Source organism: Pan paniscus, chromosome 3 (genome assembly GCF_029289425.2).
Source record: "Pan paniscus chromosome 3, NHGRI_mPanPan1-v2.0_pri, whole genome shotgun sequence".
NCBI lineage: Eukaryota > Metazoa > Chordata > Mammalia > Primates > Hominidae > Pan > Pan paniscus.
The window spans coordinates 136,027,632-136,048,885 of NC_073252.2; the positions used below are offsets into that span (position 1 = coordinate 136,027,632).

A 21,254-nucleotide genomic window follows, 5' to 3' on the forward strand; every position below is an offset into this window, starting at 1 on the left:
AAGCCATTTTACTTACTTTGTACTCATTTTCTTAATCCAAAAATGGAAGTAAGGCTTGTCATCTGTCTTATTCATACTCACAGGTGAGGAGTATCCTAGTCAATACAAGGCACATAGCTAACACAAAGTTTAATAAAAATGATAAATAACATCTATTACAAAATTGAACCATTGTTCAATTTCTTCTGCCCTTTCAGTTCTTTGATTCAATATTCTTTCACTGAAATCTGAGAGCTTTAATTTGAAAAAGTGTTTTACTAATAATTGTAGACTTTCTACATTAGCTTTTTCTTATCATTAGGCACACCTGGATGATATCAAATTATTCTTTTAAGGAAATCAATATATCACAAAAATGCATAGAAGAACATCTGGCAATAACATTTCAGGTAAGGGAAATTTGAGTATGAGAAAACTATATCATAGAATTCCCTGTTTTCCATGGAAACTTTCTTTAAATAATTTAAAATAATATTTTCTCTATTTTTTTATTCCTTAAGCAAAATTACTGTTCTTTTGCTACAAGAGCCACTTTTCTTTTATTGTGAATTATGAAGAGTAGAAAAAAATGAAAAAAAATCATTCTCTGAGTCTCTAAAGAATCAGAAAAAGCTTTAAATAATTTTATTATATTGAAGATTTTCATAGTAAACCATTAAAATCAAATAAATGCCTTGACTTGAGAGACAATAACTTTATTAATAACATATCATGTTAATTAGATTTTGTTTAGTGTTTTCATGTGGGCAAAATATACATTTTAGGCCGGGCATGGTGACTCATGCCTGTAATCCCAGCATTGTGGGAGGCTGAGGCAGGTGGATCACTTGGGATCAGAAGTTCGAGACCAGCCTGACCAACATGGTGAAACCCTGTCTCTACTAAAAATTCAAAAATTAGCCACGCATGGTGGCACACACGTGTAATCCCAGCTACTTAGAAAGCTGAGGCATGAGAATCCCTTGGACCTGGGAGGTAGAGGTTGCAGTGATCCGAGATTGTGACACTTAACTCCAGCCTGGCCAATAGAGTGAGACTGTGTCTCAATAAATAAATAAATTTTAGAAGTTAAAATTAGATTAAAAATCAAAACACCAGAAGAGTATTTATTTTTTAAAAATCACAAATGTTAGAGATAATCAGTGAGTATTTAACAATGTAGATCAGATATAATCTAACTTGGAAGAGAGGAGGGAAACATGCTAAGAAGAGACGATGGTAAAATTCCTAGAAATAAAATTTGCCACATTTCTTAATTATATAATTCCTCCAATTATTTTCTCTTTCCAAATATGTGCCTTAAGCCCATTGCAGTTTACAAAGGTAAAATATAAGATTTTTAAAAAAATAAATAAAACTCAAATCTTTTTTTTTTACTACTTAAAAAAATTCTATGTACATGTGAGAAGGAAATATTTGAAATTTTGATAAAGTTCACTGTTTATATTATATGTACATATTTCACTTGCCTATGCTATCTCCATTATATTGGTAAATACTGAAATCTAGAATATTGCCTAATAAGTGCTCTACACTTGCTTCTCCTAGAGTGAATTCTGTACTTTGCTCCTATACTCTAGTTGTGCTGGTCTTTCATTTGTTTTCTTAAACAAGCCTTGCTTATTTTATTCTGGCTTAGAGCTATTGTCACATCATTCACTTGGTCTGTAACACTCCTCACCCTGCCTCCTCTTATCTTGTTAATGTGCACTCATCCTTCAATAGCAACTCATACTACATCTTCAGGAAAGCCTTTGCCAACATCCCAGACCAGATCACATCCACCTGGCTGTACTGTCTTACAGCACCTGAGACTAATCCTAATTTGTGACTACACATTTGACTGATTAAGAAAAAGCATCTCTCCCCCCAACTAGACGGTAGGTTCATGAGGCAGAGGCACTATCTAAACTGTTAGTTGTTGCATTTACAATATTGATTTGTCATATGGGAAGTGCTGAGTAAATTTTTGCTGAATTAATGAACGAAGAACTAAACTTTGACTGTAGATCATTGAGTAACAAATTATTAAAGGAACATGGCAATGTGAGAATTAAAAAGAGAACATTAAGTAAGCTGAAGGCAGCATTCCGAACATGAAATAAATTTTTATGGTGTCCTTAGATTTTAGGAAACAAAACATATGATCATAATGATATGTTATACAGTTATAATGTTAATTACATCACAAAAGTAAAATTAGTTTATCTTATTTTCAATAAAAATGAAAACTAGTGGAAAATAACTTTCCCATATGTCTCTTAGGGTTATCTTCATTTACACTTACTAAGTTATTTTATCGTAGCTGGAGAGTTATTTCAATGTTTGTAGTGTTTAGCCTGCATTAACACCTCCAAAATCCTGTTTTATGCCTTTCAGAGATTAATAAATGTTAGAAGCTAAAATTTTGAAGGAATTGAATCCTAATTATATTTTTACTTCTGAATTCTTTCAAACATCAAATGTTTTTTAGATCATAGTTTTAGCCACTGCCCACTGGTGACCAGGTGTTCTTAAGCTTAAGAACATTAAAAAAACAAAAACAACAACAACAAAAAAACAGGCCTGACTTTCAAAGTCAGATCTCTAGGGAGTCTGCAAATGTAATTGTTAGGGCATGTGGAGACAAAAGCAACAATACACTTACCCACCTAAAGCCTGCTTGTCTCAGCATGTGTAATCATCTCAAATCCTTATAAATTAGACATTGCCTAAAAATTTAAGAAAAAATGTTTAGATGTATTCCAGTTACAAAAGTCTATCTGAACCTGAACCAGCATGTTTAAAAGCCTAATGACAATTTAAAAACAAATTACTAGACATTATATATTTTAATTCAATACATGTCATATTTATTAATTTTTAAATAAATATATCTACATATCTCATGGATTGCATTTATTTTCAAAACTGTATAAATTTAATAGGTGCCAAAGTTGTTGGTTTCCTTTTTCCTTGTTCTCCCAAAACATTTTACCCCGGGAAAAGTGCTATTTAATCTCCCATGTCTATTTCCAAGTAAAATTTGGTCATCAAAAATTTAGATTTTTTTCTGCTCTACATATCAGACCATTATTTTTTGTCAAGATATATGAAAAAGATACTGTATCAAGAATGTAGGGGCCTAAATAATTCATAATAGGCTATTTGTCTGAGTATTTCCCTCATCAGGACCTACCTACCTGTGGTGGTAGAGAAAAAGAGAGACTGACTCAAACTTCCCAGTCAGCTTGCTTTTGTTTGGCAGGTAGCTTTTACAGAAAATCTATTTCCATAGAAACTAATGGATTGCTTAAATTTAGGAGTAACAAAACCTGCTTCTATGCTAATCATAAAAAAGCTTACCCTGCAACCTAATGAATGTCATTTATTCATGCATGCACTTACTGAATTTATACCTTTAATAAATATTAATTGAGCACCTACTATGCTTCAGTTGGCGAAAGACAAAATCAGCAAATTCAGGCAGAAAAGTGAGTCCAGTAAATCAATTACAGCAGTATTCAATGAGTTCTACAAAAAAGATGTGCTCCAGATGATGAATGAGTTCAGGTGTCAGGTCTTAAAGCAACTTGGGGAAGGCTTCTGGAAGAGGTTACTTTTGAACGTAAATGTTGGGTAGAAGTAAGTTAACTGTGTGTGGAATAAGGAGATGGTAGTTGGGGAGGAAAATATAATTCCTGTAAGAGTCTTCATTGTGTAAAAAGAAATAATGGCATCATATTTTGTTGCTATTGAACCACTGAGAACACGTTTAATATGGCTGCCGAGAATGTGGAAAGCTGGAGAAAGAAAGGTGACAGGTGATGGAAAGCCCTATGTGTTATATGGAGGAGTTTGAATTTTATCCATCCACAAAATATATATTATATATATATATATATATATATAAATGTGAAACCATTGAAAATTTTGACCTCATTTGAGTTTCAGGAAGAACATTCTGGGGAAACAGTTGAGAGTGTAAAGAGATAAAAGACAAAATTCTTGTTAAAGGCATGAAATGAAAAGATTTTGAACTTGTACAGGTGGAAATAGCAGAGGAGCTAGATATTTCAGACCAGAGGGTAGATGGATGTAGACCATGAGAAAGAAGAGTGTTTCCAGGAGACTGGGTCTGCCAACACTTCCAGTTTTTAGTACAGGAAACTGGTGTAAAGTGGGAAGCTCCAACAAATTTGGGGAATCAGTAATAGATAAATTCAATCATTAAAACTAAGGCCTTCAATTTAAATGAACATACACTGCTTAAAAAGAAAGCAAAACATGACATTTATTATGTAAACTATCAAATGTTTATTTAAATTTCCATTTAAAATATTTTCAAGTAAAATATGTACAAAAATGGTTATAAAATGGTTGAAGCAACTAGAAGCATGACAGGTATAATACATATAAATACAACCAAAATTCAATTCAATGCAAAGTTGAATGACATCATATTGCACCAAAATTTCTTCCATACAAAAGCACATGCATCAAGAGTTTCCATAAGATGAAAACACACTTACTTCATAGCATCTTACCACTTACACAAATAGCCCATAAACACCATCTGGCATTGTGATTGCAGTACCAGAACTCTCCCCAGAGGGAAATCATTTAGCTATAGAAGAATCCGTTTTATTTCACATATCACATGCTTGTACAGGCATCAGTGCTAGGAACCCTAAGAAACAATGCAATCCACAGATGAAAGTCTCTCTGCACCATTTATATCTTCATAGATAAATATCTTAGTTCTCCTAATATGATTGGAATGTGGATGCAGAAATAAAATGCAGTTTTGCTCTTTAAGAATTTTATCAATGTAAGACATTGTATTAAATTTGTATAAAATACACACAATCCCCTTTACTAAGTTTCATGATCACAGTGCCAGAGTGAAGAAACTCTGCTTGAGTTGAGGACCAGTTAGGATATTGAGTATCACTCTTTTTCAGCTGGATCTCTCTGTTCTTGTGTTTTCAATCACTAGACCAAACCCACGATGCCCCTGAAATTCTGGGAATGGTACAAGGTCATAACTAATGCATTCCAGATCCAAGTTAGGGATTTAGCTGGTCTATAAATTACAGTTTAAGCACAGATCAAAGAGATGGCTGCCAGCATATCCTTCAAGGGTAACCTGAGTTCCAAGACTTTCCCACTGGGCTAAATGGATTCCACTTGTTGCAAATTATAAATGCTTGTCACAGAATATGAAAAATATTTAAATACATTCATAGATAGATAGTACCTAATAATATGTTAACATAAACATAACAACACACATATTATTTTTCTACCCCTTGGCAACTGAAAATGAAGTTACCATTCCTAGGCCAAATTTTTAGACAAAGCTTTCTAAAACCATCTTTATAAAGTAAATTCAGATATGCTTACAATAAAAAGACATAAAAGATTCATCCTGAGATGAATTCTGAGTCAATAACTAAAAACCATTTCTACCAGTGCATCACTACCATGTAATCCATTCTACGCAAGCTCTACAAATATTGAGTCAAATCCTGTCAGAAAATGAAGACCCAATAAGTTTGCCAAAGTATTCAGTACAAGAGGCCATTTGTCTTGCCTTTTTCTGACATGTGCATACTATAAAATCACAGGTAGCCAACATTTAGTATCAGTAAAAAACAACTACGTTTGTTCACCTGTTTGGCATAGGGAGAAAACAATGTATCTCATAGCATTAAATGATACAGTCTTAACACATATGATGCTTATATTTTCAAAGTTCCCAAATGTTGAGAAGTTCTAGTGAAAAGTCATACTATTGTGCAAAGATGAAAATTTGGAGCCAATGTCTGTATTCAAAATAACCAAAATATATTTTAAAGCAAAATATATCCTGATACTACTATAGATTCTAGGAATTGTCCTAAAAGAGTAAAGTGTTGTTTCCTTTCTGAACATGAATAACATCAAAGGAAGAACCCAGTTCTTAAGACTTAAGTAGGAAATTTATAGAAATTTGATTTATACCAGTAGTAATAACATTCATAAGGAAAAACTATTAGGTAACAATTTTCTCCAAGAAGAGGATCAGATTACTTAAAATTGTTGGAGAATTCTGGTTGTTTGTGCAATAATCATAGTGATTTACATTGCTTTTCTTCTTTCAGAGCAATAAGAAAGTTATTTGGGGTAGTACTTGAAATAATTCATATACACAGTCATTTAACATAGATCGTTTCTAGTCGAGTATGAGCATACATTCATGGGAACAATCTGTTTCATTCTTCAAAGTATGTTTCTACTTTGGAATGAAGGAGAAATTCCAGGGAAAAATTAATTCAGAAATCTTTTGAAATAAGACAGTTCAAACCTAGGACCAGGTAACCACATTGCATTGCCTCCCAGTGTGATATGACTGTGCTTCCAAGTATGCATCTAATAAAGTTAGTAGGAAAATTTGATGTCTAAATTTTATAATACACATTTAAGTCAGACCACTCACAACCCAACAAATTATACAGCTTTAACATGCAAAGGCCTAATAGGTTTTCCCACAAGATGCTGTAATAATACCCTGTCACACAAGGTACTCAAAATACAGTCACCACTGCAAAAGAGATACCTGTGCATTACTCTTTTTTTCCCCTCTGGCTTTCAGCACGGCCTTCTGAGGCTTCAACAAGAGGTAATAAGGACTTAGCAAGCAGTTCTCCTAACCAATATATTAATTCACTTGAAAGTCATACTTTTAAAAAAAATCAGTAGTGTATATGTTGAGGAAAAAAACATGTTCACTTTGGAACAAATTTGGCCCTCTATGGCTCTCAGATGCCTAATGCTCTACAGTTTTGTGAGAGAATTGTTAACTGTAAAGCTGTAAAGGTGGTTATTGGTACTATAAATGTACACTTGATTCAAGTACGCTGAAACACACACATGTAACAGCTATTAGGACACTGTAACCATCCTCTGTGTATTTTAAGGCCAATAGTAACAGAGAGGAGGGAAAAAAATAACTACCAAGAAAATAAAACTAATTGGTAGATTCACACTAAGAAAATCTAGGTAATTATATAAATTCATTGTTATGAGGTTGTAGAAAGGACAATTATCTCACGACATATGGAAAATTGGTGAATTTCCTGTGAGACTATGATTTATGCTTTTGTGAATGTATACCTGATCTAAAATTAGACAAAACATTTATTTTTAGACACCAACTAATTGGAAAATATAAGGAAAGAAATAATTATCTCCCAAAATTGACTATTAAAAAATAATTTTTAAGTACAGTACTAATAAACTAAGGATGACCTAGAGAGCATACCTTTAGCTATTATTTAAAAATTTTTTTTTTTTTTTTTTGAGACGAAGTCTCGCTCTTGTCCCCTAGGCTGGAGTGCAATGATGCGATCTTGGCTCACTGCAGCTTCTGCCCCTTGGGTTCAAGTGATTCTCCTGCCTCAGCCTCCCGAGTAGCTGGGATTACAGGCGCCTGCCACCACGCCCGGCTAATTTTTGTATTTTTAGTTGAGACAGGGTTTCACCATGTTGGCCAGGCTGATCTCGAATTCCTGACCTCAGGTGATTCGCCCGCCTCAGCCTCCCAAAGTGCTGGGATTACAGGCATGAGCCACCGTGCCGGACCTATTTAAAAATCTTTTTGAAGTACAGTACTAATAAACTAAGGACTACCTAGAGATCACACTTTTAGATATTATCTATTTTAACATAGATTAAAAATACTGTTTATATGAAAATTAAGCTTAAATACACGTATAGGTAATAATTATTTTGCCCATATACAAGTAATGTAAACAGAGGCTATCAAGGTGACCCATTATCTACTCTAATTTATATCCACTATGAGCTTCTTCCCAGTTATACAATGCCATATTTTAATTCCTGACTGAATGGTTAGGAAAGCAAAATGTAACTCTGTAAACTTGATCAGCACTAATGTACAACATATTATGGAGGGTAAAGTGAAGCAAGAATATATTCAAGTAAAATAAAATGTCTTTCATGGGCATTCAAATCCCACATCTCTCTATATTTCTTTCCCAACTAAGAAAAAGAGCTATAATTAAAATCCCATTTATTATTTTTCTATAGTTCAGAATCAACGTATAAAATATGATGAAAGAGAAACTATCTCCCTATATATCACATCATATATATTGTGAGAAAGCCACTTGTTATATATGGATATTTCAATTAACTCATAAATTTTTAAAAACATATCCTCCATACTTATTTCTAACAGAAAAAAATAACAGGAATTATTTTACTTTACTCACATGGACAATGCAGATTTTGTGGGGGTAGAAGTATACACAACTTTGCTGGTCTTCTTCAACAAAATTAGTACAGAATTCCTAATACAAAGTTAGGTTCAGGACCTCGAATGGAACATGTCTAAGTGAGAGGCACTGAAGCTTAGGTTTCATTAGCTTCCTGCGAGATCCACCTATGCACAGCAAACAACTAATTTTTAATATTTCTCTGACTATATTGCATAACATTAAAATATTGTTACCTTCAGTCCATACTATCTTTCATTTCCTGATTCTCTGGCCTTCGGTTTTTTATCTTTTCATACCTTATACCTCAATTACAAAAGATCAACTTAAACAAAGGTCAGAGTTGCTCCCTTTCTTAGCAGTATATTCATCTGCAAATCAAGATAAAATAATGATTTTCCTGTAGACTGATTACAGTTCATGAGGAATTGTTATGTAATTATACTCTTGTTAACCCTCTATTGATATGTCAAATTGTAATTGGGGAAACAATTTTACCAGACACGTAAGACGAACAGGAAATCTGTTTCAACATGAATATCTTAGTGTTGGAGAAACCGTCATGCATTGCTAACGTAACCTAATAAGCTGTCCAAATTTTGTGTCCACAGGGCTGAGGAGCTACAGTCTAAATGCATATGCATGTTTGGAACCGAAGTCAGCCATCTTCCCTAGGACAAATCTTTACTCTTCTAAAGAAGGACAAGAATAAGGTCTACTTTCAGCTAACCATTTATAAGGTTCAGTTTTCATTGGATCAAAGGAATATAATCTAATACTTTTTAAATGGGGTCAAAACAGTATTATAAGGAAAATATTTACTGCAAATATTTATAATTGTGTAAGGAGAATCATTCTTTTTAAAATCAAGTTGTGTTTTAGCTTTAGAAGTCTTTACTGGATCTTTTAAAATCACAAGTATTTGAGAATCCATCCCCACAAAAATTAAAAAATACTATATTAGTTATTTTAAGCAGTATTCATTACTTTTACTGTTTATGTTATAATAAACTTATGTATATAAACATTTGAATATGCATGGTACAAAGTACAAGTACAGAACATGTAGTAAGTAGTATGTGCATGTATGTGTGTGTGTGTGTGCATATCGTATAAAAATATGAGAAAAATTTTACTTATATAAAAACATATATATAAATAAGTGTTCAGGAGAGTTTTTGAGAATCTGCTTTACATACTGCAATTTTGAATGAAAATTATGGATATTAATTTCCTGATTAAAGGAACTCTGTGTCTTCTCATGATGAGTCCTAAAAATAAGCCAAAATACTACTTAATCTTCATCACTTTTTTTCTTAATTACTGGCTGACTTTTTTTCTGCTTGAAATGGCATTACAATGGCAGGGAAATTTAATAATGCAAAAATCACTTTTGAAAATGAGAAAGAATAATTCTAGTTACCTTTTAAATTGATACTTTTAAAGAGAAATTCAAATCAAAAATAAATAAAGTCTGAGACCAATTTGCCACTGTGAATATAAGCACATTAACCCCAGGAAGAGCCAAGAACTACACAAACCTCTCTATGAGAATTTACCAGTCTTCTTTCATTTGGCAAGAAAAAGCTCAGGAAAATTTGCTTGTTTAAATTCTATGAGCCTAGTCTATGGGGAAAAAAAAATAATAGGAATATAAAAGAAATTCTTACCTCCAGCAACATATCATAGGGAGAGATGTGGACAAATGAACAATATTTACTGGAAATAGGAATTATAAATCAAATTTTGAAAACCCTATGCTAAGGAAGGAAGGAGTTATTATAAATTCACTCAGAGACCCAAACGTTAGGTTCAGCTAAAGAAATGTCAGTCTTGGATATATATTAAATTTTTTCAAGAGCAAAATTGAAATTACTGAATTGGAAATGCTCCAAATTATAGGTCATCATTTCTACTTTGGACAATTTTTTATGAATTCTATGTTTGCCTTTAATAATTTTAATTGGTATAATTCTTTCAAAAATCCTTATTTTCAAATGGACAAAAATTAAAGGATGAAACATACTCTGGCCATGACTAACCATTTTACCTTAGATGTTTATAAATAACAGTTCAAAATTTCATCATTATATTACTCTCATTTGTAAGTTCCACTATATATATATATATAAAAAAGTGTGTGTGTATATATATATACACACACACACATATATATATATATATATATATATATATATATATCTTTTTTTTTTTTTGGAGATGGAGTCTGACTTTGTCACCCAGGCTGGAGTGCAGTGGTGCAATCTTGGCTCACTGCAACCTCCGCCTCCCGGGTTCAAGCAATTCTCCTGCCTCAGCCTCCTCAATAGCTGAGATTACCAGCATGTGCCACCATGCCCAGCTAATTTTGTATTTTTAGTAGAGATGGGGTTTCTCCATGTTGGTCAGGCTGGTCTAGAACTCCCGACCTCATGTGATCCACCCCCTCAGCCTCCCAAAGTGCTGGGATTACAGATGTAAGCCACCATGCCCGGCTCACAGTATTTTCTAATACTGGCAAAACAACATCTTCTGAACACAAACACTTACTTATCCACAGATTCTCATTCTTTCAATTTTCTTCTTATCAGTTGTCTCTTTTGCAAGTTGAATGATAATTAAGGTGTGGAAATTACTGACAAAGCCTAGATATAGAAGTGGAAATTTTCTAGAAACATCAGTTGTAAATCTTATTTACAGCGACATTTCTTTTGCAATTTTTATGTTAATATATGCCTTTTCCTAATTAATCTGGACAGTTTCATCTGAAGAGATATTTTAACAGAATATAAAATGTATAAAGAAAATGCACAAACTGTCAAAATTCATCATCGTGTAAAAATAGCCATAAATTTAAAAAACTTCAGAATTACTAACATTGCATGTAGATATGATTACAGATATGGGACTATTATTTTGAACATCTTTGTTGGTGATTTCTCTCATGTTGATAATGTAATTTGAAGGCTTAAAATGCATATGTTTAGATAGACTCATCAGGGGTAAGTTATTAGTGAAACAGGTGGTTGTTCTAATGAGGATTTAATACCAAACTAACTCTTGCTCTAAGACGTGTTATACACTTTCCTGATCAAACTGATGTGAAAAAAAAATGACAGATAACTAAAACTTCCTGATAATGAATGAAAAAACATCTGACATAATAAATTCTCAAGGATTTTTACTCAAACATAACTCCTGGATGTGTCTCATAAACAGTAGCCCCTAGAACTCTTCTTCAATGTATTCAACAATCCCCACTGACCTTTGTTCAAAGTGCTCTGGGTATAATCTATTAAAGCATGAGTGTTTGTTATCTAAATTGGTATCTAAGGGGAAGCAATGCAATGTCAACGTAAAATAAATTTCTTTCTCTCCTCTTTGCCATAATCATGATGTATGCTTTTTTTCAGAATTGAAAACACTTTTCACAGTATAGACATCTATAGTGTGTAAAACCATCTTTACAAAACCCATATATACAGAAAAATCTCAGTCTTCAATTTGAAGGTTCTTTGCCGTGCTAACATATGTTGTAGAGAATGACCACATAGTAATTGTCTAGTCTTTTCTCCTAACCCCAATAGGTAGGTATCAGAGACTCAAGAATTGTGCGACTCATAGAATAACTGCATATTCGCTTTCTATAACTACATAGAGTTATAACTAAATTTCTTAGAAATTAGTTTGAATATGCTAAAATATATGAATAAAAATAACTGACTCCTTTTGTTTATCACCAAAGTTGTAATTCTCTAGACTTTCAGAAAATGAAGTAAAAATCCCTATTTTGTGTCTCCCCTTGGGCAGATTGCCAAGATCTCAAGTCCATTAGTTCATAACTTATCTTCTTCTGGTACAACTTCCAGTATTATTTGTAATGTTCTGGTTATTTTCTCTACAAAGAAATAAAAATAAATTAAAAATGCATGGAAATCAGAAATGCATAAAAACAGCAAAATCTGAATTATTTTGGGTTGAATACCAAAAACACACAACTGTCTACTTCATAGAGCACTTTCAAGAATTATTTACTTCATTAGAATTCTATCATGCTCAATTAATTTATTTGTCACTTCTGTAACTTCCCATGATGGCTTCTCAGCAAGAATACATTAATACTTTGCATTCAAATAAGGATTTTTATTCATGGACCAGAAGGGTGAAAATATTTTGAAACAGTAGGACCAATATATAAATAAATGTTTAAAAATACACTTTATATCAGTTTAAAATTGGTTTATTCTTTTTGCACCTATGAGATTACAATCAGTTCCTCAGAAGAATCTGGAGGAGAATCAGAATATAATTTTCATTCTCTAACTTGTAACATGTTATTGAGAATGTTGTCTTATCTCCTAGGGCCTAATTTGCCTAATCAGTAGAATGAGGGACTAAATCAGTAATTCTCAAAGTGCGGTCCCTGGACCAACAAAATTAGCATCAACTACCATATTAGAAATGCATCTTTTCAAGCTCAATCCTAGACCTACTCAATTAGAAACTGAAGATGGGGCCTAGCAGTCTGTAATTCTGATAGACACAAAAATGTAGGAACTGAGGGCATCCCAAGAAAGGCTGGCTCCAGTGTTCAGAAGGAAGTCTACCTTTTTTCCTTCAGAACCATTGAGCTAGATGATTTCTAAGGTCATTTTATCTTAGCAGTTCTAGAACTCTATGACCTTGGTTTCTGGGGACATTAGTTCTTGTTTGCCTCTTTTTTTGTTTTGTTTTGTTTTTTGAGGCGGAGTTTCACTTGTTGCCCAGGTTAGAGTGCAATGGTGCAATCTCGGCTCACTGAAACCTCCACCTCCCAGATTCACGCGATTCTCCTGCCTCAGCCTCCCAAGTAGCTGGGATTACAGGCATGTGCCACCACATCCGGCTAATTTTGTATTTTTAGTAGAGACGGGGTTTCACCATGTTCGTCTGGGTGGTCTTGAACTCCTGGCCTCAAGTGATTTGCCTGCCTCGACCTCCCAAAGTGCTGGGATTACAGGTGTGAGCCACCATGCCCAGCCAGTTTGCTTCTTATCTTTGTAATGAATTCCTACAGAACCTTTTCAATGTCCTGCTAGTCCTGGAGCTGTTTAGAGCCTGACCTCTTGATGGTTTCAGGCCCAGATAGTCTTTCATCTGGACATAGAGTCTTTCTCCTCATTCATGGCTTGTTATCTGTAATAGCTCCTTTCAAGCCATATTTAATGACATTTTAAAAGGTATTTTTTTCAGGCCGGGTGCAGTGGCTCATGTCTGTAATCCCAGCACTTTGGGAGGCTGAGGTGGGTGGATCACCTGAGGTTGGGAGTTCGAGACCAGCCCCACTAACATGGAGAAACCCCATCTCTACTAAAAATACAAAATTAGCTGGGTGTGATGGTGCATGCCTGTACTCCCAGCTACTCAGGAGGCTGAGGCAGGAGAATCACTTGAACCCAGGAGGCAGAGGTTGCTGTAAGCCGAGATTGCACCATTACACTCCAGCGTGGGCAACAAGAATGAAACTCCATCTCAAAAAAAAAAAAGTATTTTTTTCATCCTTTTCTTCTGTGTTTGTCAAAGATACTGTCCTCAGCCCACTAATTTTACAGTCTATATTAATTGTAAAGGGCCCAGCACAGTCTCGGTAAATTATAAACTCTGAGTGTTTCCTAAATAAACTGTATTTTACACAGCCGACTCTTTACATTGAGATGTAAGTGCAGCATAAGGGAGCACTCAAGAGCAATTAAAGCCCATATTTTCAGAAAAGGGAAATGACAAACTTATTCTATAACAATAGGCATTTGTGGGAAAAGGAAATATTAATAAATAGTAAAGAAAATGTAGCTTAGACAGAGAAGGGGCTAGGGATACGTGACAGTAGTTTAAAACAAACAGAAAAACAAGAGATCTCAGGCATCTGCAATGGCCAGATGTAAAGCAGTGATGTTAAAGAGACATCATCTACAGCCCTGTCTCCCTAAAGAGATCCTCCTGCCCATAGCCTCCTGAACTAATCTCCATGACTGCCCTCCACACCCAACATGAAAGCCTTTTCCAAAAATGTTTCTCTATATTCAGGGACCCCCAGATGTCTGCTATCTTAGACATCTTGCTTCCCCATGTCATAACATTGCCTCCATTCAGACAAATGAGGAGCAACTTAGATCCTGCTGCTTCCCTAATGTGTCATTCTCCTTCCTAAAAGCTTGGTTTGGGTCCGTTATTCAGTAGCACATGGCCATAGAATCTCTCTTCTGGTTTTGCACACTTTCTGCTATCTTTCCTCTTCCTTTGTGTTTAATCAGCCCTGTTGACAATATCCAATGTGTCTTTCTTATGTGATCTCTCTTGGAATCTCAGAATTTGAATGACTTTCATCGTAATGAAGGCTTCTGCAGAGTAATTGATTTTGACCATGAGTACCTGTTGAAGTCACAGCAACTTCTCCTTCTAGATTATCTTACAGCAGTGGACCAGACAGCAGTGCTCAAGAGAGGCAAGTATGTCTTTAAGGAAGCTTCCTGTTTGCCGGGGAAAGCTGCAGAGTATGTGGCATTCAACTGTCATGTCTACATCCATATTGAAAAAGTCTTTCGGCTTTAAGGATAATCAACCCGCGGTACTCTTTCTTTAAATAAAGATGTGTTAATGAGTCTGCATTTGGTGTTTTCAGTAACTGTAAGGTACAGGACCAAATAACAGTTGTAGTATTTTTAGCTTTACCTTTCATGTTCAGTAGTTATTCTTGAAATAATTTGAAACAACAACTGACCCTGCAAAATTTGATTTACCCAACCATACCTGGTACCAATATGGGAACTACAGCAAAAATGGCCACATTTGTGATGTAGCACAAGGCCGTTTTTTTTTCTGGAAGTCTTCATAAGAATAATAGTATTTTTTTAAGGCTACAAATATTTTCACAAGCATGATCTCATTTTATTCTTATAATGAAGATAGTTTGGACCCCTAAGAAATGTAGGCAAGCTTAATTAACTTACATATTGCACTGCAGTCTTTGTGAACAGTCTGTTAAATGCATTATTCAGCTGTCAGTGATTTAACATAAATGAAGTTATCTTGACCCACTGTATGCAGCATATGCTTTTAGGACTCTGGAGTTGCAAATTCACTGTCCACAAAGATGCATTACAGTCATTCCGCTGGTGTTTCCCAGTCTGATTTTTTATAATCAAAGATTTTGTTTAAATAAGGCTGTCCTCTATCTCTCTCCCTGAGCAGGAGGGACCCACTTCCAGTCACCTCACTCAACCCCGTGACAAGGTTTGGCTGATAAATAGAGACAGCCAAGTAAAACAGCTGCTGTGAGTCCTGGCCCAGGTTTGCCAGGTCTTGCTATCTTTGTGTATTTGCATATGTCATTGGGGTATCCGCCCCTTTTTCCTTGCGTGAGAAGCTTGTGTTCCTATAAGTAAATAAATAATATAACTAACCCACCAGAAGAATAAACCACTCTGTCACAGATGGCAGAAAAAAGCTTTCCGTGTATCTCACCATTCCCTTAAGAGCATGTTTTCTTTTCTCCCTAGAAATGCTATCAAACAAAAAGTGGTTCAATACTGGCATCCTGTGGCTGGAGAGATTTATCAAATCTCTGAAAATCTCAGCTCCTTGGATTCTGAACATTCCCTGGCTGTCAGTTCTCAGCAGCCTTTCACCATTTTCCGAGTGCTATTTGGTTACCTCTCATTTTTCATGGAAACAACCTAGGTAAAATGTATTTTGATAGACTATCATTTTCACAGGGCTGATCTACTCATGCATTATCAGGGTAAAAATAAATGATAATATAAAGGTTATGGAATTTTACCTAATGAAAGAACATGATATGAAATCATTGAACAAACTGCTCCAAGCAAAGGCTCTTGGTCTCTAAGTTCACATTGAGTTTCTCTCTAACAAAATGATCACAGAGTAGTTGGGAGAAGGGTCAGGGAGCTGCTTCAGGATTTTGTTGTTTGTGCGTCTGTGTGTGAGTGTTTTGTTTTGGCCAAAGGCTAAGAAAATACTTCCTATTGCAGCAATAAATATTATGAATTTTCTTTATTTTACTACAAGAATGCTGCCTCAGAGAAAAATCAAACAAAATTACGGAGGACTGTTGCTTTTTGCTACTCACTTTCAAGGCAGCTATAAAGATAAAGAGTTACAATGATCGCAGTTTAAAAGCAGAATTGCCATGCTCCCTGGTAAGACTTAATGGCATTTTTGAGAACCAAATAACCATTATGGGACTACTCCATTGCTGCTAGTTTCACAAATGGCTAACACTAAATTTGGAGGCCTTGGAAATGTTCAAAACATCATTAGAGATAGAAAAATAGCAAAAAACTTTAAAATTACATGAACACCAAAAGACATCAATGAAGGATCAAACATGAAAACCGCTTGTTGAGATGAACTGACAAAGAAATAATACAAAGTACACACGTGTTTGTTAGCAAGAGGAAAGAACTACTAGAGTTGGCTGACTCCAAACAGGAGGAACAAAATGCCTGCTAAAGTGGGATCGAACAATGGCTTTGCTCTTTCATCATGCTCCCTTTCTTCTAGTCTAACTCTAGGACCACCAGCTCTTTCTTCCTCAATTCTCTTAATTTTCTGTGCTGCTCAGGGGTTTTAACTGTCTTGGTTAGTATGGGAGACAGACAGATTTCACAGCGATGAGTGCTAATCTATCCTAAATGTTAGCAATGAATAAAGCAACCCTAATGGTAAATGGTATTTAATAAGATCCCTTTTCCCTCAGAACAGGCTCTATATTTAGTGTCTAGAACACAGAAAAAAATATTCCACAGAAAGCTAGTGTGATCTGAGAAGAAATAGAGATTAAATACTCAGTTAAGGGAATCAGTGTGCCTGTGTCAGCCATAAAGCACCTCATTTGTATAGTAACATTTCTTTGGGGAAACAAAATCCAGATATAAATATTAGTATAAGATCTAAAGATGCAAAATTCCAATTGAATGCTAATAAAAGGTATTAATAAAACTCTGCTTTAAAGGAATGACTTCTCAATGAGTCTGCACAGCACACTAGAGATTCAATATGCATATCAAGGTTTTTGGTTGTTTGTTTTTTTAGTAACAATGGCATTATTTATTAATAATTTAACCAGAAATCTCCCTAAACTTTTAACTGGAATTTAAAAAATTAATTATGGTAAAGTAAGTAAAACAAGAAAAAGTATGAAAGCTATGTTCTAAACTCACCACATTCACCAGCGAGAATAGATCTGCCCTTCTGGCTATATTTGTTACCTACCTATCTCTCTCTCTCTGTCTCTCTCTCCCCCCCCCCCCCCACTTCCACAGGGGATCCAGTCTAGAAAGAACATGAACTTAGAAGTCCAGCAGATGTGGGTTCAATTCCTAGTTCTATGGTTTAAAATACATACACTCAAAAATAAATTCTCCATTTTCCTGAGCTCTGGTTTTCTCATCTGGACTTGGGAATAATAGCACCTCACACATCAACCTTGTTGAGGATTGCTTGAGATGATCATGTAGGGGAGAGGACTCAGGAGAGCCTCTGACAGAGAGATATGCTTTCAACACAGGCTGTTCATAAGCACCCTTCCTACCTAGTCATCTACTATGTTTTCTCCTCCCCCAATTTAACTGGTCACCAAGTCTTGCTGATTTTTCCTTTTAGTATGTTTCACTTTCTCTCAGACCCTGCTGATACTGCCTGTCTTCAGAATCCCCCTCAATTCTCATCAGGATTGCTGCAGTAACCACCAAAGTCAATATTCTGTCTTCAGCCCCAACCTATCTTAATCCATCCTCACAACCCCCAGGGTGATTCTCCTAAAATATAAAACTGCCTGAGTTTGACTTTCAGCTATTCTACTTTATATCTGTATGACTTGGAACAAGTGACCTGAATTCTCTCATGCTATAATTCAAAGCCTATTAACTGGGGATAATAATTTTCCTACCTCAGTAGGATATTATATGAATTAAATAAAGTCTTGTTCCTCTCCCTGTGTCCATGTGTCCTCATTGTTCTACTCCCACTTATGAGTGAGGACATGTGCTGTTTGCTTTTCTGTTCCTGTGTTAGTTTGCTGAGAATAATGGCTTCCAGCTTCATCTATGTCCCTGCAAAGGATATTAACTCATTCTTTTTTATGGCTGCATAGTATTCTATCATATTTATGTGCCACATTTTCCTTATCCATTCTATCATTGATGGGCATTTGGGTTGGTTCTAAGTTTTTGCTATTGTAAATAGTACTGCAATAAACATACGTGTGCATGTGTCTTTATAGTAGAATGATTTATAAACCTTCGGATATATACCCAGTAATGGGATTACTGGGTCAAATGATATTTCTGGTTCTAGATTCTTGAAGAATTGCCACACTTTTTCCACAATGGTTGAACTAATTTACATTCCCACCATAGCACATGTATACCTATGTAACAAACCTGCACATTCTGCACATTTATTCCAGAACTTAAAGTAAAATTTTAAAAAAATTAAATGAAGTCATACATGTGCACACACATGTGGAAGCTGCTATTGTTCTCTCCATTGTTCTTGTTATTATAATCCTTCATGAGTCACCCTTCCTTTTAAGGTAGCGTACAGTCATAATGTTTAAGGCATTTGCAGGCCACTGCCTAACTCCCCAACAAATCTCATGTCACTCATCAAGTTACATGTTATGATATAAAATCACTAAACTGCATTCAAACTAGAAGGAAAATAATTAGGTTAGTAAAGGATTCAAAGAGAGATTAGGTCGATTAGAGAACTACTGATAAAATTTCATCTAAAACAAAGCTGTTTCTCCTAAGAAGTGATTACAGCAGCCCAAACTAATATCCAAAAGGATTCAACGGCTGTACCCTAAATGTCCTTCCTGCCAAAAAGCAGTTCCAATTAAAATGCCATAATGTTCTCAAATCAATTGTGCCACTTACATTTTTAAATGTTAAGTATATTATGTATGTACACCTTTATGGGTTTTCTACATGGTGTTGCACAATGTCCTGAAAGTATTTAAAATTCTTACCTGACATTATTCTAAACCACCTGGGTTTCTTGTCCCATATAATAAAGAGATAATATGCAGGGACTCCAGTCAGAGTGATGACGAAGCCAATCCCTGTACTAAATGGGTCCGAATAGAGGGAAAGGGCAACCATGAAGAGGCATGTGAAGGAAAACAAAGCTGGGATGAACAGTGGCACCTGGAACACAGAACACAAAAAAGTCACTTCAAACATGTTCAAGCAACAGAAGCTGGGTTTGAGATGAGCGTGTCAGTCATGACATATACTTTAGTGATATGCTGTAGTCATGTGACCAGGTAACAGGCACCAACATGCCTTAGTAGCAAAATCTCTTTCATGGTGCACAGATAATGTATTAAACGTACTCCCTTAAATGTAATTCAACTTAATTTAAATTGTTTTTAAATCTTTGGCTAGAACAAACTCTAAGGACAAAAAAGGATACTTTATTAGAGATGTTCTGTTGGAATTATTTTACTAGTTAAATGCCATGATGATTTATGGTTTTGATTTTAAAAGACTGGCTCTTTGATAATTATGATTAGAACCCACTTTAATGTGGAATCAAGAGCACCGGCTGCTTGTTACATGTTAAAGTCTTTCGGTGCATACTGATTTTTCTGTTGAGATCCACAATAATAACTGACAGGAATAAAACAAGCCAACTCCTATTCAACCGCTAATAAAGATGCCACCAGCATTAGGCAATGAATATTACTAGAAACAAATCCTGACAACATGACTGACAACCTTATCTATGCCATTTCTTAAAAACAAATAAATCGTGAGGTCAAATCAATCCATGAGTCAAGTCTGAAGAAGATGACAAGCTTTTTCTCCAGTCCTCCAAAATGGAGATGCTTACTTATGGTAAATGGGTATTAAGTGGTAAATTCGTAGATCTTCTCTTTCCCTGTATATTTTACATTTCTATTCCTTTTAGAGTGTATAATATAGAGAAAGAGCAATGTAACAAGTCACAACATTTAAGTACTTAAAATGCCTGTTTTTTAAAGGCAAATTCCTTTTTGGAATTGGCATTAACAAAGTATCTCCCTTACTCCTCCTCACCATGGCTGTCCACAACTCCAGCATAAAGACAGACAGAAGTAGCCCATACTTTGAGTATATCAGGTCATTGAACACATTCATGAAAAATCAACATACCAAACATTCATTCATACAGTCATTTTTCAAAAATTTGACATACAAAGTTCAAGCCCATCACATAAAAAATTGGATCAACTGTTTTTTTTCCAACTTAAATCCAACAGGAAAGCACTGCCTGCAAGAGTTAAACATTTTTATTCCACAGATGCTGCCCCCAGCCCAACCTCCCCATCAGCAAGTTATGACAAAGGGAGGACTAGGTATTAGGAGAGAGATTTATGTAAACCCATCAAGATTGCTGAGGTTACCTTGAAAGGACGATGCATATCTGGGCATTTGTATCGAAGATAAATCAGCCCAGCAACTGCCAGCCCAATAAAAAGCCACCTGGCAAAACTGAGGAAATTCAAAAGACTGTCGAGGTCTCCAGAGAAGAGCATTATCATTGTCAAAGGGTGCTGAGGGGGGAAAGGGAAGCAAGCTTGGTGAATTCAGTGAAAACACAGATGATTAACAACAAAAACCTCACTATGCATTACGACCTTTTTCAAATAATTATTTATACCGATAAATTATCATCATAGTTAAAACTTGGATTTGACTAATCTCTTTTCTATATTCTGTTGTCATAATCCATTTACACACCAGTATGAGAGTGATACGGCCATTATACTTTATTCAAGTGGAATTCTATATGAATGTTGTGTTGTGTTTTTAGTTCCTTTTGCATTTGAGAGAAGATAGTATGTCTTCAAAGAGTAAAAGAAAGGTTACTCAATGACTCAAAATTGAAAGACTCAAAGATTGAGATGATTAGTAAATAACCGATAATGAACAGTAAAAGAGACCCAAT

At 35.0% G+C, this 21,254-nt stretch overlaps 1 protein-coding gene across 6 annotated transcripts in view; it reads right to left on the bottom strand.

Annotated features, from left to right (window-relative positions):
- Positions 1-4,272: 4,272 nt before the first annotated feature.
- SLC7A11 (solute carrier family 7 member 11) overlaps positions 4,273-21,254 on the bottom strand; it is a 146,438-nt gene continuing 129,456 nt past the window's right edge. For all 6 annotated transcript variants that reach the window (XM_055111834.2, XM_055111836.2, XM_055111837.2 and 3 more), the window contains 3 exons: positions 20,710-20,859; positions 19,291-19,468; positions 4,273-12,159 (listed from right to left, as the gene is read on the bottom strand). In XM_055111834.2, the coding sequence (XP_054967809.1) occupies positions 12,098-12,159; positions 19,291-19,468; positions 20,710-20,859 (390 nt within the window). In that variant the 3' untranslated portion in view covers positions 4,273-12,097. The remainder of the gene's footprint in view (positions 12,160-19,290; positions 19,469-20,709; positions 20,860-21,254) is intronic.